Below are 21216 nucleotides of genomic sequence, written 5' to 3' on the forward strand. Positions count from 1 at the left end.
ATATATTTTAATTCAGAATATACTAAGGAATAACTTTCCTCTGCCATGCCCAGTGTGTTCTTAATGCACTTGTTTTCTTGAAAAGGGGACTTTATCCTGGTTTACTGGGAATAAATTAGATAATTACTTATTAACTCTAAGTTGAGTTCATAACATAAAATAAACTATATTCTTCCATTTAAGAGTTTGTTCCATGTAAGCATGGTACCAATGTGTAAAAGTAGATACTGATACAGGGCCTGTGTGAAAAAATAAACATGGCATCAAAGATAATGTACCAGCCTCTCCTTGGTGCAAATATGAGGGTCACTTTAAATCAGTCTCCATTTCAGTTTATGATCTAATTTCCACATAATGAACCTGGGGTATGTCGGCCCCTGAGGGCCCAGGACCTCAAAGTAGTTAGAAACCTTTGCTGGCTGGTAATCCAGCCATACACCAAGGACATGAGTTTGGTATCAATGTTCACTTCTCTCTCAGAAAGAGGGAACAAGTGTGGCTTCCAAATTTTAAAAGACTTTTAATTAGTAGTAGTTAGCATAGTTTTTGTGAATTGAATTCACTGAATGATTCATGGGTGAACAACCAAATATGACACAAATATTTTGAGTCATTACCGAATATATTTTACAGTTAATTGATTGATTCATATATCACACACATCCAGCATGACCTTGTTTTTGTGAATGGATGTTAAAAAAAAAAGGACCCACCGTCAATTCCGTGTGACGACATCACGTACTGGAGGGAACTGATTGTCGGTAGCTTGTCGCACTTTCGACAGTTTGATTTGTATTATTTTTTTTATTCTTGTTCTTCAGGGACATTAAAAAAATACATCACCATTTCCAACAATACACCCAATATCACCAGGGTTTATCTGGTATGAAGACAGTTTTCTTCAATTATTCTTTATATATTGCTTTTTTCACGAAAATACGCTGCCGCAACAGTGTTTGGTATCAGTCAGTAAGCTAACATGTGAGCAGTGGTGTGAGCTGACAGGTACGCTTCATAAATAACTAAAGAAAACACAGTTAGCCTTTAATTCTCCTCAAGAGAAAGCTTGAGAATATATTAACGCTATTTAACAATATATGAGTCATTTACATTCGTTCAGATTTGTCCAAACAGGCTAACAGTGCAGCTAAAGTTTAGCATGTCCTCTGTCAGCCTTCAGTAGACATTAGCTCAATACAAGAGGACAGGCATACAGCAGCATTTATTACACAATGTCTTCGTGTAAAAGGTTGCTTTACCTTGCAAAGCACAGGAGTTTGTGGACGCAAGTGCGGAGAAATGTCACAACATGGTCACCTGTTGGAGCTGCTTTTAACACCAAACCTCACAGGAGACTGGAGCTGCTAGAGAAAAACAAGGTTTGTATATGTCTCAAATGTCTCTTCAGTTTGCAACACAGCCTCAGTGAAATAATGAACACCACTCTGACTAATGGTAACCTGTGTGTGTGTGTGCAGGGTCTGTTTGGAGTACCAGAGCTGAATTGTCCTGCAGGTTTCCAGGTGGCCACAGAAGCAGCTCTTAAAAACACCAAACTCCTTGTGGAAAGAGCTTGTTCCCACGCTCCAGGTGTTGAGACTGTCGCAGCTTTTGACCAGCTCTCTGATGGTCTTTGTAAAGTGGCTGATCTGGTGAGTTCAACACTCAACAATGTTTTCAAGCTTTGTAAGCAACTGGGCAAAAATGTAATTAAACTTGTGTCAGTTGTTGTATTAACCTACATTATGATTTATTTGCATGTGCAATCATAACAGTTAATCCTCTCCAGCTGTAGCCAAAACTGTGCTTCATACTCAGTCGGTTTACCGTGTATATAGACTAATAACACACTTGCACTTTGACAGTTTTGACACTTCTGACATAGTATGTGTCAGAAGTGGTGCTGGATATTCTTGGCCAGCTACAGATACTCCGTGTGTATTTAAACTCTTTCTGACATTGTCATATTTATACTTTATATATAGATATTTTTTTATTTGTAAATGTATACTTGCTTGCCTCACATTGCCCCTTGAGGGACATATAAAGTATTTTTCAACTGAATTGAATACTGTACACTTTGCATGACATTTGTTTAATATTTCTTTAATTCTGGCTTGTCAGTTTATGTGGCAACCTTGTCATCATTTCATTGAACTGTACTGTATGTAAGGAGTAATTTATCTCCCCATATACAGGCAGACTTTGTAAAAGTGGCACATCCAGATCCAGCATTTCGTGAGGCCGCAGAGAGGACCTGTGTAGAGATTGGCACAGTTGTAGAGAAGTAAGAAGCAACCCATATTCATATTCGCTCATCATTAAAGATTTATTTTAAACAATGCATGAGAAAAATGTGTTGTCATATACGATACTGCTCAACTGCTTCAGTTGAGACAAATCTTGAGTAATATTCGACAGATGTTCAGGTTTGGTGGTTATATGTTTCAGGCTGAACACAAATGTGAAGCTGTGCAAGAGCCTCAAGAATCTGCTGGACAACCCAGATGTTGTGGCTCAGCTGGACCCTGACTCAAGGTAGTTTTACTGCTGTCTGTGGCACAGCTGTAGGCTTTATACATCTGTAATACATGTTGAAACTACAACAGGAGTACAGAACATCAATATAAAGTGTTACAGTAAGTTACATGCCCTCTGAACAGATTGACTGGTTCCTGTTATAGATGCTCCAAATGTCTGAACTCTATTAATTCCTCCAAAAGATACTCCATCATTAGGTGATTTGATGATGATGATGATGATGATGAAGGGCACCTTCTTAAGTTCCACAACCTCCCATAGGTGTTTATTAGGATCAGTAGGGTGAGATCTGGTGACTGTGGCCATAGGATGACTCACATTATTTTCATACTCATATGAAACCATTCAATGATCTCTTGTACCCTGTATGGAAGCATCCACATTCTGGATATGTCTTCACATATTTATTCAGAAATCTTTCCTTTAATTATTTCCCCGTCTGTAGGATTTTAGCGCTTTGCATAATTATGTTAATATTTAATAATGATGTTTGAATATTCTTTTATTTCTACCTTTCCAGGCGAGTGGCAGAGTTGTTCATGTTTGACTTTGAAATCAGTGGGATTCATCTTGATGAGAAACTGGTGAGTGGGTCATTACATGTGATCGCTCCAGCTTCACAGTAGACTGTGAAACATGAGTGTGAGCAGATCAAGGATACATAACGACAGCATCAATAACACATCCTCTCCTCTACTGCACTCTTTGCTCTTTCCTCTGCAGAGGAAGCAGGCTGTTGCTCTTCACGTGAAGCTGTTGGATCTTAACAATGAGTTCCTGGTTGGATCTCACATGTCCAACAGAATTGCAAGGTCTGCAATTCCTGAGCATCTACACCTGCACTTTGCAAGTGAAGGAAGCTTCATCCAAGTTGGAGGACTACATGCAGATTCCCCTGATGACCTGGTACATACTGTATTTGATGTGCATTTTTCACATTGTCCAGCAGGTGGCGCCTTATAACAGGTGATAAGGCTGGCTCCAACAGCAGGTTGGAAATTATTACTATCCTATCCTGTCCTGATTGGTAATCAGATTTGCCTTAATAATGTTGGACATTTTTATTGACAGTGTTTTTATCAATTAAATATTGACATCTGTACTTTCTGATGCTTATATTATGTTGTATAAGAACTTTACATACTTTCACGTTCTTTAAGAACTGTAAGAACTGATATTTTTGGGGTAAACATATTCTGTTTAACCGTAATATAACTATATCACTGCCAAGGTGAATATTATTCTGTCCTAAAGGAGGGTAACAGCACAACCCAGAGTTCCAGTCCAGTAGTATGAGACATTAACATATTAAGTAGGGATTCAGTCAAAGTCATATAAGAGAGAAAGTAATTTACATCATTGTAAACACAAATTATTGGTTACATCCGCAGATATTTCAGCCTCAGTCATTCTTGTAACTACATAGGTTGTAATTTTTCATTTAGCATTTTACAGTCGTGTTGACATGTTGCTTTTAAATGTTATGTCTTATCATGAATTTTGCTCTGTCCTGTCTTCCACTTATAGGTGCGAGAAATCGCCTACCGTATTTACCTCTATCCAAACGCAGATCTGATGGAGTGTCTGGACGAGCTGCTGAAATGCAGATACAAGCTGGCCAAACTGGTTGGATACGAGTCATACGGACACAGAGCCCTGAAGGGAACGATGGCCAAAACACCAGGTTGATTCATCTCTTGCCCTCAGTAATAGTATAGTCATCATTAGACTGTACTATAGGTGTGTCACAGTTTGATGTAGAGGTTGTGAAAAGGCTGACTTGCAAAGGAAAGTGATAAAACAAAACTTTAATAAAATGATGCAATCAGTGGTGATTAATTCAATACCAATAATAACTCCAAAAACACATTTTAGTTTAAATATAATCCATTTCTTTTTGTGCCTTTGGTAACTAGTCTCATGTAGTTTTACATGATGCAACATTACTTTTTTTGCCCTTTGCAGAGACGGTGATGAGCTTTCTTCAGTTGTTAACTGACAAGCTGTCAGACAGGTACAGTTTCCTCTTTAAAGTTTGTTTCAAAGATGTCAAAAATGTATAGATGCAGTATTCAGTTTGGAAATGTAGGTGATTGTTATCATCATGACCTTATTATTGTTTAAGATTGTTTAAGACATTTGTGCTGTTAAGCTCCCAATAAGTAATATTTGTACTACACTGACTTGCTGTCTGATAGAGGGGGATGTGTGAGAGTACTTATGGGAAAAAGTGATTTGATGAGTTCATGTAAGGTGTTGATTCTCAGTCAAAAAGCCTGAGGTATTCATTTTAGATATTTCCTTTAATGCTGTGTTTGCATGCTCTTCCTGTGTTTGTGCACGTATACTCTGTCTGCTCGGGATTCCTTAAACACTCCAAATATATGCAATCCACGTGGTCCTAAGACTCTAAGTTAGCCACAGGTATGAATGTGAGCCTGTTAGCCTGGCATCCTGTCCAGGGTGTTTCCCTGCCTTCAGCCAAATGCATGCTGGGATAGGCTCTAGCCCCCTTTGACCTTAACTTAAGTATAGGTGGGTAAAGACTGGATTGAATGCCTCGAGTCAATTAGCTCTTAATTAGTTTTTTTAAATGTTTTTCTTTTTATCTCACAGAACAGCAAAAGACTTCAAGATGATGGGGGACATGAAGAAGAGACTCAACCCTCGTAATGCTGTGAGTAATATTTTGTTCACAAGTGCATTTTTATATCTGAGGATCTTTTTCTCCACTACACAACATCACAGTATAGCCTGACACTTACATCAGTGCAGATATTACACATTTCACTCATAATCAGTTTCATTCAGTTTTAGATTTAGGCTGCTGTAATTTAGTAATGTCTGTTTTAATGTATTTTATGTGGCATTACATGTTACACAGGAGCTCATGCCATGGGATCATCCCTTCCTCAGTGGTGTCTTGCGTGCTGAAAGGTGAGTAGTTGGCACCTTATGAAACATATTTTTTTTTAAACTTCCTGTCATTTGATGAAGTCATTTTAATCTGTATCTTTGTGATGGTTTTTCAGATGTTTGTAACTCCATATTCTAGCACAGTGCGAGTTGTTGTTGCATCCCAGCTTTTCCACAGGTATCGGGTGTTACAAAAGGTGTTAAGGGAGAAGCATGGGAGTTGTGTTAGCGATCTCTTTTACACTTTTTTTTTGATTCAGGACAATATAACCTGGCATAATTTACGTTTCATGCTCTTCGGGGAGTTGTTTTAGTTTTAGCTCCGTGTCCAGATGAGTTTTGGGCTCCAAAATCATTTGACTACTATATATTTGACACTTGACTACTTCATCTTTTTAAAATTGTTGCTCCTAAACATAACAACAACATATTTTATCAAACTATTTCTCTGACTGTGTTGGTAGTGTTCTTGCCCTAATCCATCACCATGTTTTAACCTAATAACTCCCTACTCTCTTTATGATTGTAAATGATGTGTATCAAGAAGATTTTGCCCCATCCTCTTTATTTGAGGAACCTTATTAAGAATGTTATTTATAATCATGATATTTTGTTTGTATATTTTTCCAGGTGTTATCTCAATAATTCTTCCACTAGAGTCAGATACAGATTTAATTCATACAGTTGTTTGCTGCGAGCACATGGTGTTCGTTTGAGTGAGTTTATAATGTCGGCCAACATGAGTATTTATCTGTTTACAGTGACGAACATTTGTGTTGAAGCATTTAGTCGATTTGAAACTAATCAACAAAAATCTTGATAAATGTTAAATTGTTTCAGTCAGAGATGTCAAACATTTGTGGGTTCCAGCTTCTAATATTAGATGAGTTGCTGCTTTTTCTGTATTTATTATATAAATGTAAATATCATATGCTTTGAGTTTTGGACTGTTCGCTGGACAAAACAAACAATCCAGGAACATCTTCTTTGAACTTGTGTTAGAACATTTTTACAATTTTCTGACCTCTTATAGACTAAACAGTTAATCCAAAAAATAATCAACGCATTATCATTTTAGTTATTTGTAGCCCTTACCAACTAGTGATACACCGATACTGATATTGGATATCGGTCCAATACTGAGCTTGATCAGGTATTGGTGACAATTGGCCGATCTGATCAATTATCACTCAGGTACCATTATTTTACTAAATAACAATTCAGTACATTTATATCTATGTATTTATTTGTTACATTTTTACAAAGTCAGGAGAGCAATGTTTAAGTCAAGCCTGATGTTGTCTTACACATAAATAAAATGATCCCAGTCTCTTCTACACAGTAAGGCACAGCTTCTTAATCAAACACAGGTATCTGATCAGTACTTGGTATCGGTCGATACTCAAACCGAGGTATTGATATCGGTCAGATTGGTGCAAACCTCTTACCAACAGCTGTTTTTATGTTGCTTTCATTCAAGCTGCCATATTCTAAGTTTGAGAGATGTGATCAGTCCCCTTTGAGTGTCTCCATCTTTTTACAGATATCCATCCATTCTTAATGAACTGCGCTTTTCCTTCCTGGCACACACCAGAGACTAGTAACATCACAGGCCAAACGTTCTGGAGAAGGTTTTAGTAAATCTTTATTACATTACAGATCCCTCATGCCTCCTTTGGATTTAACCGGCCACCAGATTGTGTGTGTGTGTGTGAGCGCTACCATGTGCTGGTGACTGTTCCCAGAACTGTTCAGTCTTGATTTTGAGGAGTAGTGTATTGGTTGACTTAACCCCCCCCCCCCCCCCCCCCTCTCGCTCTCTCATGCTGCTGCTTCTTGAACAGAGGAAATTTAAGGTCATCTACCGTCTGTGGTTTGTGCTCTGCTAAGTTGGCAGGAGATCCCTGAAGAAATTTAGGTTGCAGTCTGATTGCATTAAAAAGCGGTTTCCCCAGACCTGCTTCTGTTCTCTACCACACACATACACACATGCACGCGCACACACACACACACACACACACACACACACACACACACACACACGCACGCACGCATGCCTGCAGACCTGCAGACCCACCCACCCACAAGCTGTTAATCTCTCAGTCCCTTTAGTCACTATCTCATGCTTTTTCTCTCAATCACTCACTCAATCATTTTCTGTCTATCAGCTTTTGCATCAGTAACCATTTGAATTGGAGAGTGTTCAAACCATATTGAAATGAGGTACAGATTGTGTGGTGTGTGTGCGTGCGTGCGTGCATGCATGTGTGTGCGTGTGTTAGTGTGTGGTAAGCAGATCTGGTAGCTGTGCTCAGCAGCAGTCTGTTATTCATCACTGATAACACGTATAAGATGTGGTGTTCAAGCTAAACAATTTGGTTTGGTGGTCTTTATCTGAAATGCCTTAAAGCACCGCGAATGCATCCATTTTGAGCATGGGTGGCCCCAGCAGAGAAACAGGTCTTGGCTGTCTTGTGGCTTTGCCCTACCAGTTGAAATCACACATGTACACTCTGATGGTCAGCAGACTGTTCAGTAGCCTGCAGCACGGCATTTACACAAATAATGGGTCGGATTTAAAAAAATCAGGGGGGGGGTAATTGTCTCTCTTTCTTTGTCTTGCATTCAAAGTTAAATATGTGTATGTGAGCTGAGTCAGCAATAAGAAGAGCCTTTAAGCACATTCTAGTCAAAGCACGACATAATGTACTTTAGCTATGTTTAAAGTAGATGGTGTGTTATCTGAAGACAGACTGTAAGAACTGAAGCTTTTAATCCGTAGTAATGATTTAAATTGGGTTATTTAATTTTCTACTGAGTGACACAACACAGTTAGTTCAGTTTACTTTACTACAAAAAGCAAAAAACATTGAAGAATATATTCATAAAATAAACAGGCACGTAATTTCCTGCTATTAGGCAGCTATTAATAAAGAAGAGAGAAGGCCGCAAAAGACAAAATAAAGTAGTTTGTCTCATCAGATAAGCTTAATTAAAATGTTGTGTTTCATTATTGTGTAAGATGGTTCTTATTCCACAGATAAGATCTTCTCTTGTCTAAATCTTGGAAGATGCAATGATTTAAATGTGTGTTTGTGTGTATTACTGAATTGGTCTGAATGTTACCTCATACCTTCATAACTCTGAAGATTCAAAATGGCTGCCTCCTAATATTCATAAGTTCTGTTTTGTCATGGCAGGTATAACATCGAGCCCAGCCTGTACACTCCCTATCTGTCTCTGGGTGCCTGTATGGAGGGTCTGAACAACCTCTTCTCTCAGCTGTACGGTGTCTCCCTCATGTCTGAACACCCGAACGCTGGAGAGGTCTGGAGCGAAGACGTCCGCAAACTGGTAGAAACTGTTTATGACTGTACTGATTCTTTGTGATAAGGAGGTGTCGGCCTCTCATTCTTATATTTATTGTATTTGGATGTGCCTGCGTTGTCTGTTGAGGTCTGTTTTATGTCCCACGTTAAAACAAAGGCAGTTGTCTAGCTGGTGGGAAAACGTAAAGCAAACATTTATAATTCAATGATCAAAGATTTAAAATACTGTTTGTGTGTGTTTATGTTTGTCTGTGTGTATGATTTTAGGCTGTGGTACATGAGACAGAGGGATTACTGGGATATATCTACTGTGACTTTTTCCACCGGACAGATAAACCTCATCAGGTGTGCACACACACACACACACACACACACACACACACACACACACACACACACACACACTCATCTACTCATTATTCACAGGCTCATGGTGCTTTCTCCTCTGAAATAACTGAACTTGAATTCTGCTTCTTGTTTTATTTCTCCACCCTTTTTCTTATTTCCAGTTGAGTTTAATACAGAAGACTTTGTTATGTATCAGTGTAATAGAATATAAAATAAAACAAAATGATCAAATTATGTATTTATTCAGTTATTTTTCTTAATATAAATCTCTCTTTCATGGCTCACTTCCTCCTCTTCCTCCCAGGATTGTCACTTCACCATCCGTGGTGGCCGCTGGTGCCAGGAAACGGGTCAGTACCAGCTGCCGGTTGTGGTGCTGATGCTGAGCTTACCCCACCCCACCAAGAGAGCCCCCACCCTTCTCACCCCCGGCATGATGGAGAATCTCTTCCACGAGATGGGACACGCCATGCATTCTATGCTGGGACGCACTCACTACCAGCATGTTACAGGTGAGGTGGACGCTTGGATACTGTAACCATGTGCAGTATGAAAGCTTTATTTGAATGTATTTCTACCTAGAAATGGCAATTAACCAAAAAGTAAGACATTACAGTGCACATGCATTATTCAGACATTCAGTTATGCTTGCAGATGATTTAGTGAAGTTATCACAATTCAGCAGTGTGGGAGGTGACTGAAGACTTTATGAGCTCTGCATCTGAAAATGATTGCTGTGCACTTCCAAAAATGTCACAAGTGAGAGGTATGCTGTCAGGCGCAGAGCTATAGGTTATTCAGTACTGTGTGGGGGATTGAAAATCCAATTAAAGTGTAAACCCTGGGGAGAAGTACAGATTATCTTCTGCTACCAAAGCTGTCATCAGATCCTGTTTAACTTGTCAAGTAAAGTTGATGGATATCTTTGCCAGTAATTCAAGATCCTAAAAGCATATATTCAATACTAATAACTGCATCCATTAACTTAACGATTGTGTGCGATTTGACAATTTGAGGGTTTTTTTTTTTAAGTGGACACCATTTTTGTACATGTTTAGACATGCTACGTACATTGTGTGGGAGAGCTCATTTCTCTTAATAATCCACTTGTATGTTAACTCTATATTTTAGCTGCACTGCTGTTCATCGTCAAAATGATATAACGTAATTGTAATCTAAATGAATGAGCACATTGGAATCTAGCATGAGGACAAGATGCAGAGTTTATGTTTGTTAAATACTGCAGGTGCCGCAGCAGCACTTCAACGCCTTTAGACCTAACAAACAGAAGCAGGAGTTTAGGCTGCAGCCAAGAATTCTTTTCATTATCAGCTAATATCCTTATTATTAGCCTAACAAATGTCAGATAATAATTAAATATGCCCATCAGAGCTTACAGGAGTCCAAGGTGACATTTTCACAATAGCTTGTTTTGGTTGAAATTGTTCCAAAACCAGAAGATAATCACTTAAAGATAATTAAGACAAATAAAAGCAGTGAATATTCACATTTGAGAAGATTGAAACAGGAAGTTTTTGGCATTTTTGCTTGATAAAAAGATGTTTGATGATTTATATACTTACCAATAAATTGATTGGAATGCAGGAAAATGCAGGAAATGTCAGTTCTGGGTGCTTTGTGGTTATTGTTTGTATTTTGGGAAGATATATATACACCTGACTTTCCCACGCTCGTGTATTGCCCTCATGAGATGTGCCTTGGCGTGAAGGCACATATGCAGGTGATATGTCAGCTGTTGTCAACGCAAACAGGAAACATGACCTGAGTCATAACTTCCTTTGAGATTTCTCTTCTTATATCTGAGCTCTGATGTTGCTCCTGTAGGAACCAGATGTGCGACTGACTTTGCTGAAGTCCCTTCAATCCTCATGGAGTACTTTGCCACGGACTATCGAGTCATCAGCCAGTTCGCACGTCATTATGAAACCGGACAGGTACAGCTAAACCCTGAGAACAGAGACAGTGTTTTATTTAGGGCCACCATTATGAAGACAGATTTATGCAAACATGAATAAAACATTTAATGTTTGGAAAAATATGCATACATTATAATTATAGCAATATTAAAGCCTTTTAACACATAGTTTTTTATTTTAGCTGTGATGTTATGATTGTATTACATCAGCTGTTATCATACAAAATGTAAAAAGTGTGAAATATAGAAACCTTTAAAAATGTAGACTTGGATATAGAGATGAATGATGATGATGGTTGTCTTCTCAGCCTCTGCCCCAGAGTATGGTGGCTCGCCTGCGTGAGTCGAAGAAGGTGTGCGGAGCCGCAGACACCCAACTGCAGGTATGCCATTACATTTGAGAGTATGCATCACTTATATAAAAACACAACTGTAGGAAACCTGTTTTTGCAACTCATGTCAGCTGGCAAAAAGCAAATCCAATCTCATCATGAAGGAGGACAGCCATCAGTGATCTGGAGCTTCAGAGTTTCTTAGTCATGACAGTGAAGTATTGAGTGATAATGAAGCACTCTTCAAGTAGGAAAGCCCCCCTGTCTTGAGGGGATGAAGCATGTAGAAATGGGACTAATCACAAACAACAACCAACAGCATCTGGCGGTTGAAGTGTCTCGTGTTTCTTTCCCTCTAACTTGGTGTTTGTGAAATCACTTCTGAGTGCTGATGAATCATTAAACCATATCTGCTTTCTTTTTCGTTTTTGCAGGGTTCAGGTCCTTCTTTCAGTACTTTACTCACTACACCCAATAGTGTAATAATGACTTTATTGTCAGGACTACATCGAGATTTCAAACATTTACTTATCATCATCACTTTGAGTCATCACAAACAGCTGTGGAGCCACACATCTGTAATTTCACATCTACAAAATGAAACCCATTGCATTGTGGCATTATTAGCAGAAAGTAGGGCACATGTCATATCAATAGTTTTTTACTCATTATGGATTTTCTAGAGGACGATATTAGGATATAATCACACACTCAAAATTCAGACTCATAAAATTTGAAAAAACAGGCAGTGATTTCACACACAGCTCTTGTTTATGATCCTTTTAGAAAGTTTGACAAACGGTGATGAAGCTTTGTCTTTGTCTAAAATGAAATACAGTTGTGCATTAAATGTGTTATTGCTGCTAAATATATCAGTTAAATCACACATTTGTTTGCACATATTATTTAAAGGAAAGTCTTTGACTAAAATTCACTGCAACAATATCTCCAGACTGTTTTTCTAAGCATGTATGTTTGTAGAGGACTGATTTAGCAGAATATTATTCTTCTCTGGCAGATTTTCTATGCTGTCTTGGACCAGATCTACCATGACACACCTCAGAACCGCTCCACCACAGAAATCCTGGAGGAGATGCAGCAGAAATTCTATGGCTTGCCTTATACGCCCAATACGGTACATCCCTCTTTTTATTTCAAATAGCTAGTCTCTTAAATACTTTGTCTTAAGATCAGTTACAGTCTTTGACGTTGATGGTAATTTGGAGCAAGTTTGGTGCATAAATCCCTAAAGACCGTTCACAGCACAGAAACTACACAAGCCTGACTGGGGAGTCTTTTAGCTTTCCCATCTTTGTCTCTCTGGTTTTATATCTTTTACCCAGTCAGAGCACCGTTAAAGGGATTAAAGCCTTTTTTTTTGAAGCCCTGCTAAAATAACAAAGCAGAGGTATACTTTGAATGAGCTCTCCCTGGGGGTAATATTTGAAACTCTTCCTCCTGGTCCTTTAATGAAAAAAGCTCACTATTTCCCCCACTTTTGCAGCTGTGGGCGAGGGAATGAGGCCAGGAGGGAGAAGGGAATCAAAAACACAGTCATAATTTAGCCAGGAATGGCCTTCATAGAGCATTTACGCTGGGCTATAATTATGTGGGGTGCCATCAGGAATAGAGATTACAGAACCACTGTACATTCGCCCAAATTTCAGTGTCCCAGCCAGCGTTCCTCCTCACAGGAGTCCTCCCACTCTTCTGCCTGTGCCTCGCTTTGTAGCTCGCTCTCCAGAGATTGTGGTTTATGTTATATAGTTTCCCACTGTCCCAGTCGTTCCTCTTCAGCTTTTCGAACCACACTGAAAGCTCTAACAGACACTTTGCCTCCATGTGTACAGCTAACCACAGCAGGATCGCTTTTCTCTGTTTGAACTCCTCAGAAACTGAGGATGATTGCGGAGCCCAAGTTTCAAGGATTGAATCAGAGCAAGTGAAAACAGATTTGTTTAGATCCTTCAATGACAGACTCTACTTAAACTTGTTTCTTTTTTAAATTCACCCTCTTAATCTTTATCCTAGCGGTCCTCATGGAAACACAGCTCAGGAAAAGTTTCCACCGTAAACTGAAGGTTTGAGTGGCTAATAGGTTATGGGGAGCCAGAGATTATAAACATTAGGGTGATTCTGACATGTGTATAGTTTATAGAGCAGCGCTATCAGTTCCCACTGTGCGAGCGAGAGAGCGGATCAGCTGTGAGTAACACAGACCACATGGTCACCCTTGAGCTGAAGATAATATTTGGAAATAAAAGGCAGAAAGGCGCTTTCTGTGTTGACATATTTTAAAATCTGCGATTTCTTGGCTCGAATGCTTCAGGACCAAATGTTTGTTCCTCTTTTTAACAAGCTGAGTTTTTGATGCACACTCAAGCATATATAATCCACATTCTCTTGTAAAAAAAAATGTGGAAGTGCACCTCAGCACCACTAACATAACACCACGAGTTGAGTTTTGAAAGAACAAAAAAAAAAGAAGAAAAAAGTCTTTTATCTTACATTCAAGAGGAACAAGCAAAAATCCAACGCTGACTTTGTCTCCTTTGTATGTAAGGATCAAAAGGATATCTCGCTGACATGTGACCCACTTGCTCTCTCACAAAAGTCGACATTAATCATTTGATGTTGAGGCAAAAAGGGACTGGAAACAAAGAGGAGCTTGAAAGTCTGAAAATCATTTTTGTGGCACGTCATGACGAGTGTTTAAAGCGTCTTGTCAAAGACTCGGCATACCACACACTTCTTCAATAGCTGCTCCAGCTTATTTGTTTCCGAAATATGAACAGCCATAATGCCTTTGATAATTGCATGAATCAAAGAGTCTTCAAATAAAAGGCTTTCGCTTCAAGTAAAACAGCTTTGTGCTTTATTCTGTAGCTCCTTTTTTCTACTGTATCACATATTTTAGTTTTTATGCCTCAGAAGAATTTAACACTTAACACTTTCTTTTTCGTACGAATTAGACTCTAAAGAGCTAAAACAGACTTCTAACCCAGATGACCCAGTGCACTGCATCAGTGCTGCGGTCAGCTGACAAAGCAAACCCACTCAACTTCAGCTCGCCTGTGGTTTTGTGCGCCATGACTCCTCTCAGGAGTGCTATTTACTGTTATTAAAGTCACTACGGCCCAGAAGAGTCTCGTCAAGGCGACGCTTTGGAGCTTAAGTCTGTTTACAGCCGCAGGATCTCTCAGATTAGATCAGGCTGCAGAGCTCTCTCCCATTACGGTGAAGATGACCGGCCCCCATCTCAGGCTTTTAACCAGCTGCTCTAAAATTCGATACACTCTAGAAAATGTTTTAACAGTTTTAACAAGATTTTATATCCTTAAATGTAGTTTTTTTATGTTTGGGGCAGGTATATCTTTTCATGATGCTGTTTTAAGAGTCCACTTTGCAGGATTTTAATGTAGCTTGTCTTTCATTACAATGACTTTTTAATGCTTTAGAAACATAACTCTTTTTTTTTTTTTTATTAGAAATAAACCATAATAATTTCAAGGATATATTTTTCCTCTTACTACCTTCTACCTCTGTATGTTATAATGAAATGTGAAAATGTAATTTCACTATAACATCTGTCAGTATAACCCAAAACCAATGAAAGTTTGTCCAGATTTGACTCAATTAATTTTGATAGATAATGTCATTATTTCTGAAAGTATGATAAGATATGAAAGATGCCTTATAAAGTCTGTACTCGAACCTCCTTTGAAAATTAGATCTCATTCTCATTTTTACTTGATTAAAGCTGCTACAGTCAATATTTGTGAATTAACAGGATCACATGACAATGTGTGATGTGCAAGTTTTACAGTTCATTTCATCACTATGAAGCTTTTTAGTCTTAGTCTCATCAGCAGCATTTTCAGCCTCAATAACAAGCTGTTTAGTAACATGGGTCTGAAAACTCATCACTCACTTCCTGCATTTCACCAACACACAGACAAAGTTAGCAACTAGCTGGTGAACATAGAGAAGCATTTAGCAGCTAATGAGCCAGATATTTTCTATTTTTAAGCAACTTTGGATAAATGTGGTCAGTATAATACTTTATACAGCAACTATACAACAATTAAAGTATTTTCATCACCAAGGACAATAAACTGTACCTGGCATTGCTACTGCAGACAGTGCGTACACCTTGTGAATGAGATCCTTCGATTCAGACAATGGTTTCACTTGATGTTGGAGTATAAATCATTAACATGTTATAAATTAAAGGCTTCTGTTTTTTGGGAGGCGTCTGCAGTCTGTTATGGTTTTGTTAACTATGGCAGCTGCTGTCTTTTCTAACTGGTTAAATGTTTGAGTGTTTGCCAGCTGAATTCCCCCAGAGTCCCCGTTTGAAGAGATCATAAAAGAGCTCGTCTTTATAGATATGGAGAGGGGCCCCCTCAGGCAACTACAGGGAGAACACAGGAGAGGAGAAGGGGGCTTTCTACCATTTAGGAATTTCCATGTTTTGTCCTTTTTAAAGAAGGAGCTGGCAGGTTGTGATTTTACGTTTTGTTGTAGAGGTTTGTTGGAGGAAAGGTATATTTATTCCACCAATATAATGACACCAATAAAGACAATGAAAGTAGCTTTACAAGATGAAAAGCAGTGCATGTCTTTTCAAATATTTAGATATCCATTTAAGTTTAGCTGCAGTATCAGAACTACTGAACAACTCAAAGGAGTCTTAAAATATAGAAGCTCTTGTTTAGTTTTGTTTCTCACATCCAGTGTATGGAGATGTTTTTATGGTCGGCCTGTTGTTTTAGTCTCAGTTGTGGTCGACATATACAGCCTTGCTTTGTGCTCATTACTAGAATAGTTAGCCGCAGTTGTGGAAAAGCTTCTCTCAACAGGTTTTACGAGCCGAAACATTTAAGCCTTTTAAGGCTGTGATGTTCCCCCTCTACTGCATTGCAGCCTCACCACACACACAGCGTCAAAGTATAATTGCATGCTCTTGTTTGTTTAGTGCGTTTCTTTATATCAGAGCCATAATTCTGCTATCATTTATCAACGGAGCAAGATTGTTTTGTCACATTTTACTGGAAGCTGCCCTGTCTTCTCTCTCAGGTAAAGGTGATTGTGTTGTGGCTTCATGTTCTGATTTCCTTTATAGGCGTGGCAGCTGAGATTCAGCCACCTGATTGGATATGGAGCCAAGTACTACTCCTACCTCATGTCCCGGGCTGTGGCTTCAATGGTGTGGAAGCAGTGCTTCGTTCAGGATCCTTTAAATAGGTGAGACGGCTGAAACAAAAGTCTCTTCTGGACTTGTCAATCAGACACATAAGCAGACAATATCCTCAACATTTTAAACAATACGCACTTAGTGATGGTTGTCCAATGCTCTAATGTATGAGTTAATTGAGTCACTGATTGAGTGAACTTTAATTTCTCTTTGTTATTATTCATACTAATCTCATGGGGTGTCCTGGTGCGTGAGGGGCATATTGCATGTTCATACAGTTTCCAGGGTGTATGTTCATCCAACATCCTGGGTACATGTTTAGCATCTTTCCCATGTTGTATATCATCCTGCTCTCAGGCTCAGTCCCTCTGACTATGACCCCTGCACCCTCTCCCACTACACTTCGCTTCTGTTTAAGCGTTTGCTTGGAGGGTCTCCCATGAGAAGGTCCGTCCCAGCAAGGCTGGAGTTAAAGTGAACGACAAAACCACAAGTCTGTGCTGGTGCTGATTTACAAAACTCCTGAATTTAAGTGCAGGTAACAGACAATGTAGGAAATGTGACACAAATTTATTTTATTTTATTTGAATTATAAAGACTTCGGATAGATTTGGATAAAATCACAGGATAGTGAAGTGAGTAAAAACTCTGTGTGTGATCTCTTGGATCTGTGAGACGTGATCTGATGCAGACATATTTCAGATGATCATACTGAGGATTTATTTTACACATCAGAAAAGTTGACTCATTCAGCTCCTGTGCTGGAGTCTCTGTAGAGATATGGAAGCATGTTTCAATTACCATACTACAGTCTTGCTATTATTCTCAATCTCTTGTACCCTTATGTTTGTGGTGAGAGAACCACACAAATGATGGAAAGGTACAGCAGAAACCTGTTTTGTGTTTGGAGCGCTTAGCCAAATGCCTCCTGACAGGCTGCCTTCCCTGGATCCTGTTTCAAGTCTCTGCTCCCTGACATTGAACATGACATTAATATAAAACTCACACTGACTTGGCAGGTGTCTGCTGAAATTCTCCAACACACGCGAGCATCCACGTTACCAGACCCTTCCTTATCACAAGTGTTTGCCCCTGGACGAAGCACAAAGGCTTTGTTTTGAAAAACAAAACGACTACCTCCTATCTCCTCCTTCAGCTAGCGCCCTGCAGCGTTTTCTCTCTTCGTCTCTCATCTTTCCTTTTTCTTTTCCTCCGCTGTCTCTCTCTCTTCCCAGCTTCCCTTTCACTCTGAGATTGTTTTAGTTCCACCTGCAGTTGTCAGATCTCTCTTTCCTGTCACCTGTCTGTTGTGAACAGGCAGCTCAGGAGACGTGGCCCTGGGCTCCAAGTGGCTGCGGCGGCGGTGGTGGTGGAGGGGTTGACAGAATACAGGTGTCTGTAATCTTATCTCTCTCTCACTCTTCTGTGTCTGTCTATCCCTTGCTCTCTCTCGCTTTCTCCTCAGGGAAATGGGTGAGCGTTACCGTCGGGAGATGCTGGCCCACGGAGGAGCCAAGGAGCCCATGCTGATGGTAGAAGGTAAATCATCACAACCAACCTAAAAATGATAAGTCAGTTAAGCACTTTATTAAATTCCCAGTTTGTCTCAAAATGCTGGGGTTACATCAGATGTGTGTATTACACGTTTAGGCCTGAGATGTTTTAAGGTCCTCCAGAGTTCATCTTCACTTTTGGAATTAAGGTGTCCATTAGCTTCCAGTAGCACCAGTAAAGTAGGCTGTGTGTAATTACTGAAACGCAATGCTGTTGAATGTGTTTCGACATGCTGGACAGCCTGAAGGGTCAACTTCTGTTGGATTTTTGGTGTGTTTTCGGTAGTCTGAATATGAAGAGCAGAAAAAAAGCATCCTGAAAACACACGTCACTCACACAGATTCCTAATTACAGTTTGTGTTTCTGGGAATTTTTTTTTTTTTTTTGCTTAAATTTGTCTTGTGTTTGCTACATCCTTTGATTGTGCAATAAGACAATATAGTCATATATCAACATATTTATTGTATGTCCCCACATCCTACAACTCACTGCCGTTGCTCATTGCTCCAACAGCATTCCCACCATGGCGATGTCTTAACCACTTTACCCTACACACCCCATAACCTCATAACCCCTGATCCTATAACCTCAAATTGAAATAAAATAAAAAATAAAAAAAGATAAGAAAACAGTTATACATAACTTAAATAAACATATATATATATATATAAACATAACATAAATAAATTAAAATACAAGAAACGTGCACAATACGATACGAACCCAGTTCCTCCCATTGCAGAGTAAAGATGTATACCTCACCCCATTTAGCATGTCAACAAAAATCTAATTATATTTTCTATTATATATTTTTAGCTTGACAGTTGAGCTACAGACAGGACATCTAGGGAGAGTGAGATGGACAGCATGCAATAATCTCAGAAATAGGTATTTCTTATTAAGTAAGATTGACAGTGTTTCTTCATTTCTATAGCAGCCCTTTTAACCTCATGTCTAGGTGTTTTGTTGAAGATCACCTGAGGGGAAAGATAACTGAGTTTGTCATCAGACCGAAGCAGCTGTGAGTCCATTAGTCAGCTCATTGTTGTCTCAGACATTTACTGCTGCTGCTCTGCTCTGAGCTGGAGTCTCCACAGTGGTACTTATTTACCAGTTTAACACACCTCCAAAGTTTTATTATCTTTGTTGACCAGAGCTTTGTCAACCCAGAGACATAGTCAGTCCTGCTGTGGTAGGCTGCTGGTGTGTTTATGTAGGAATTGTTGAGTCCCTCTGTGACCTCCTTTTTAAAAAGAAAACCACAACTAAATGGCATCATGTGTTACGTTGCATGTCTGTGCATGGACACAATTAGACAAGAGACAGAAATAGGTGATTTTGGGTTTGAGCACTTGCTGACTTTGCAGAGCTGAAAACTCCACTGTGCATTTAACCTCTTTAGACCAAATACAATTTTTTGTTTATAAAATGTGACCAGGTAATAATGTTTTTGTGGAAACCATTGGGACGCGCTGACTAGCTCTGACATGTGTTTTGGTTTTTGTCTTGGCTTGTAAACATCAAACTGTTGTTAATCAGGTTATGTCATTTTACCAGGAGCTGCAGTTTATCTTTATGCAACTGTGACAGGCACAAAACTACTTCCTCCTTTTACCCTCTTCTCTCCGCTCCCCTTCATCCTCCCATCACTTCCTCCTCTCTCGCCCTCCCCTCCTTGAGCAGTCACTGTGGCGTGTCTGGACAGGGCAACAGAAGTGAGGGTGAGAGGAGAGACAGAGAGCAGTAATATCAAGTGACATTTGGGAGTGTACTGTAAATCTCTCCCTCAGGGTCACCTCCCTCTCTCTTCCATCAGATTGTCCCTCTGACAGCTCAAACCAGGGCTGTGCCCAGCCTCTGAAATTACAACCACCAACAGATCAGATCCTTGTTATTAGATCTACAGTCCAATTAACTGTTGTTGAACTGACAATATTTGCTTTTATGGGTCCCTTTGAAGTGAATGCTACTCTAATTATAGGCTAACGCCCTGTGTGCAGAATCGTTATCAGGGTCAAATTGATCCCTCTGGCTTTTTTCCCAGCCGTAAGTCATTGTACAAGCCTGCATAGGGAATAATACATAGCCAAAATAATTTAATATCAATACCAATAAATGCAGATCAAATTAAAAGAGCCTTGAAATTGCTAGATATTAGTTCCAGGCTCACATTTTTTGGCTGTGTCCCTAAATACAGTTCTCAGTCCAGTTTTGTTCTCTGCACCTGTATTCCTTTCCCTTTTTATTATAATAAAATCCGTTCCACGTCTGGAGAAATGCTCAAACCAAAGTAAAATGTCCCCATATTTTGAAACGAAAATCATCCAGCTGCTTCACCATTTTGATGGCGACATCATGTCCTCATAATTCACCGTAACATCATGAAAGCCCAAGTCAGAGTTATAAAAGTACATTGGTGCATGTGCTGAAACATTTAGGTTTTTCACTATTGTTTGCTGTAGGGTTGAGAAGTTCATTGCAACCATCTTGAATTCCTACCTGGGAATGGAAAAGTGAGTCTTTGAGGAGAATAAGAAGGGGCCTTTTTATATCAATAGCCGTGTTCAGGCCAGAGCAGAAGACTAGAGAAAGGATCCACATAATCCTTTCAAACAAACACCCTTGTTAATGGAGGTGTGTTACATTTCCCTGCTGTCCCCTTCAGCGAGGTGGTAGAGGGGGCAGAAGGGCACACAGAGAACCACAGCAGGCCAAGCAAGGCTAATCAAAGGCCAGGCTCTTTTATCTGCATGGCTCCCTGCCCGTTACTGGATGTTTCCCAGGAAAAAGACTTGTGTTGAAATGTAAACCTGAGCATTAAATCCAGCGCAGCAGCAGCATCGGGACAGGGTGAGCCAGTCAGGGAAAAAGTGAGAGCAAGAGGGAAGAAAAGGGAGAGAAAGGTGATCGACTGACTGAGCTGAACCTCGGCCCCCTCTACAGAAAAGGCTTTCATGGCCCAGACAGTTCCCATAGCTGCGGCCACTGAGCACAGAAAATGGATCTACTTGGGTTCGGTAGCTGTGTCCCAGGACCCGGCTAGCGCTTTGTGCAGAGGCAGGT

The 21216-nt window shown here is 39.6% G+C and overlaps 1 protein-coding gene across 1 annotated transcript in view; it reads left to right on the forward strand.

Moving 5' to 3' along the window:
- Positions 1 to 987: 987 nt before the first annotated feature.
- Positions 988 to 21216, forward strand: part of LOC133980410 (mitochondrial intermediate peptidase-like) — a 29168-nt gene continuing 8939 nt past the window's right edge. Inside the window, exons 1-18 of the mRNA XM_062419121.1 lie at positions 988 to 1379; positions 1479 to 1652; positions 2199 to 2287; positions 2452 to 2538; positions 3062 to 3125; positions 3265 to 3447; positions 4069 to 4225; positions 4507 to 4555; positions 5158 to 5218; positions 5426 to 5478; positions 8658 to 8811; positions 9054 to 9131; positions 9439 to 9646; positions 10980 to 11089; positions 11379 to 11453; positions 12421 to 12537; positions 16528 to 16649; positions 18065 to 18138. Of these exons, the coding sequence (XP_062275105.1) occupies positions 1233 to 1379; positions 1479 to 1652; positions 2199 to 2287; positions 2452 to 2538; positions 3062 to 3125; positions 3265 to 3447; positions 4069 to 4225; positions 4507 to 4555; positions 5158 to 5218; positions 5426 to 5478; positions 8658 to 8811; positions 9054 to 9131; positions 9439 to 9646; positions 10980 to 11089; positions 11379 to 11453; positions 12421 to 12537; positions 16528 to 16649; positions 18065 to 18138 (2002 nt within the window). The 5' untranslated portion in view covers positions 988 to 1232. The remainder of the gene's footprint in view (positions 1380 to 1478; positions 1653 to 2198; positions 2288 to 2451; positions 2539 to 3061; positions 3126 to 3264; positions 3448 to 4068; positions 4226 to 4506; positions 4556 to 5157; positions 5219 to 5425; positions 5479 to 8657; positions 8812 to 9053; positions 9132 to 9438; positions 9647 to 10979; positions 11090 to 11378; positions 11454 to 12420; positions 12538 to 16527; positions 16650 to 18064; positions 18139 to 21216) is intronic.

Source organism: Scomber scombrus, chromosome 5 (genome assembly GCF_963691925.1).
Source record: "Scomber scombrus chromosome 5, fScoSco1.1, whole genome shotgun sequence".
Taxonomy (NCBI): domain Eukaryota; kingdom Metazoa; phylum Chordata; class Actinopteri; order Scombriformes; family Scombridae; genus Scomber; species Scomber scombrus.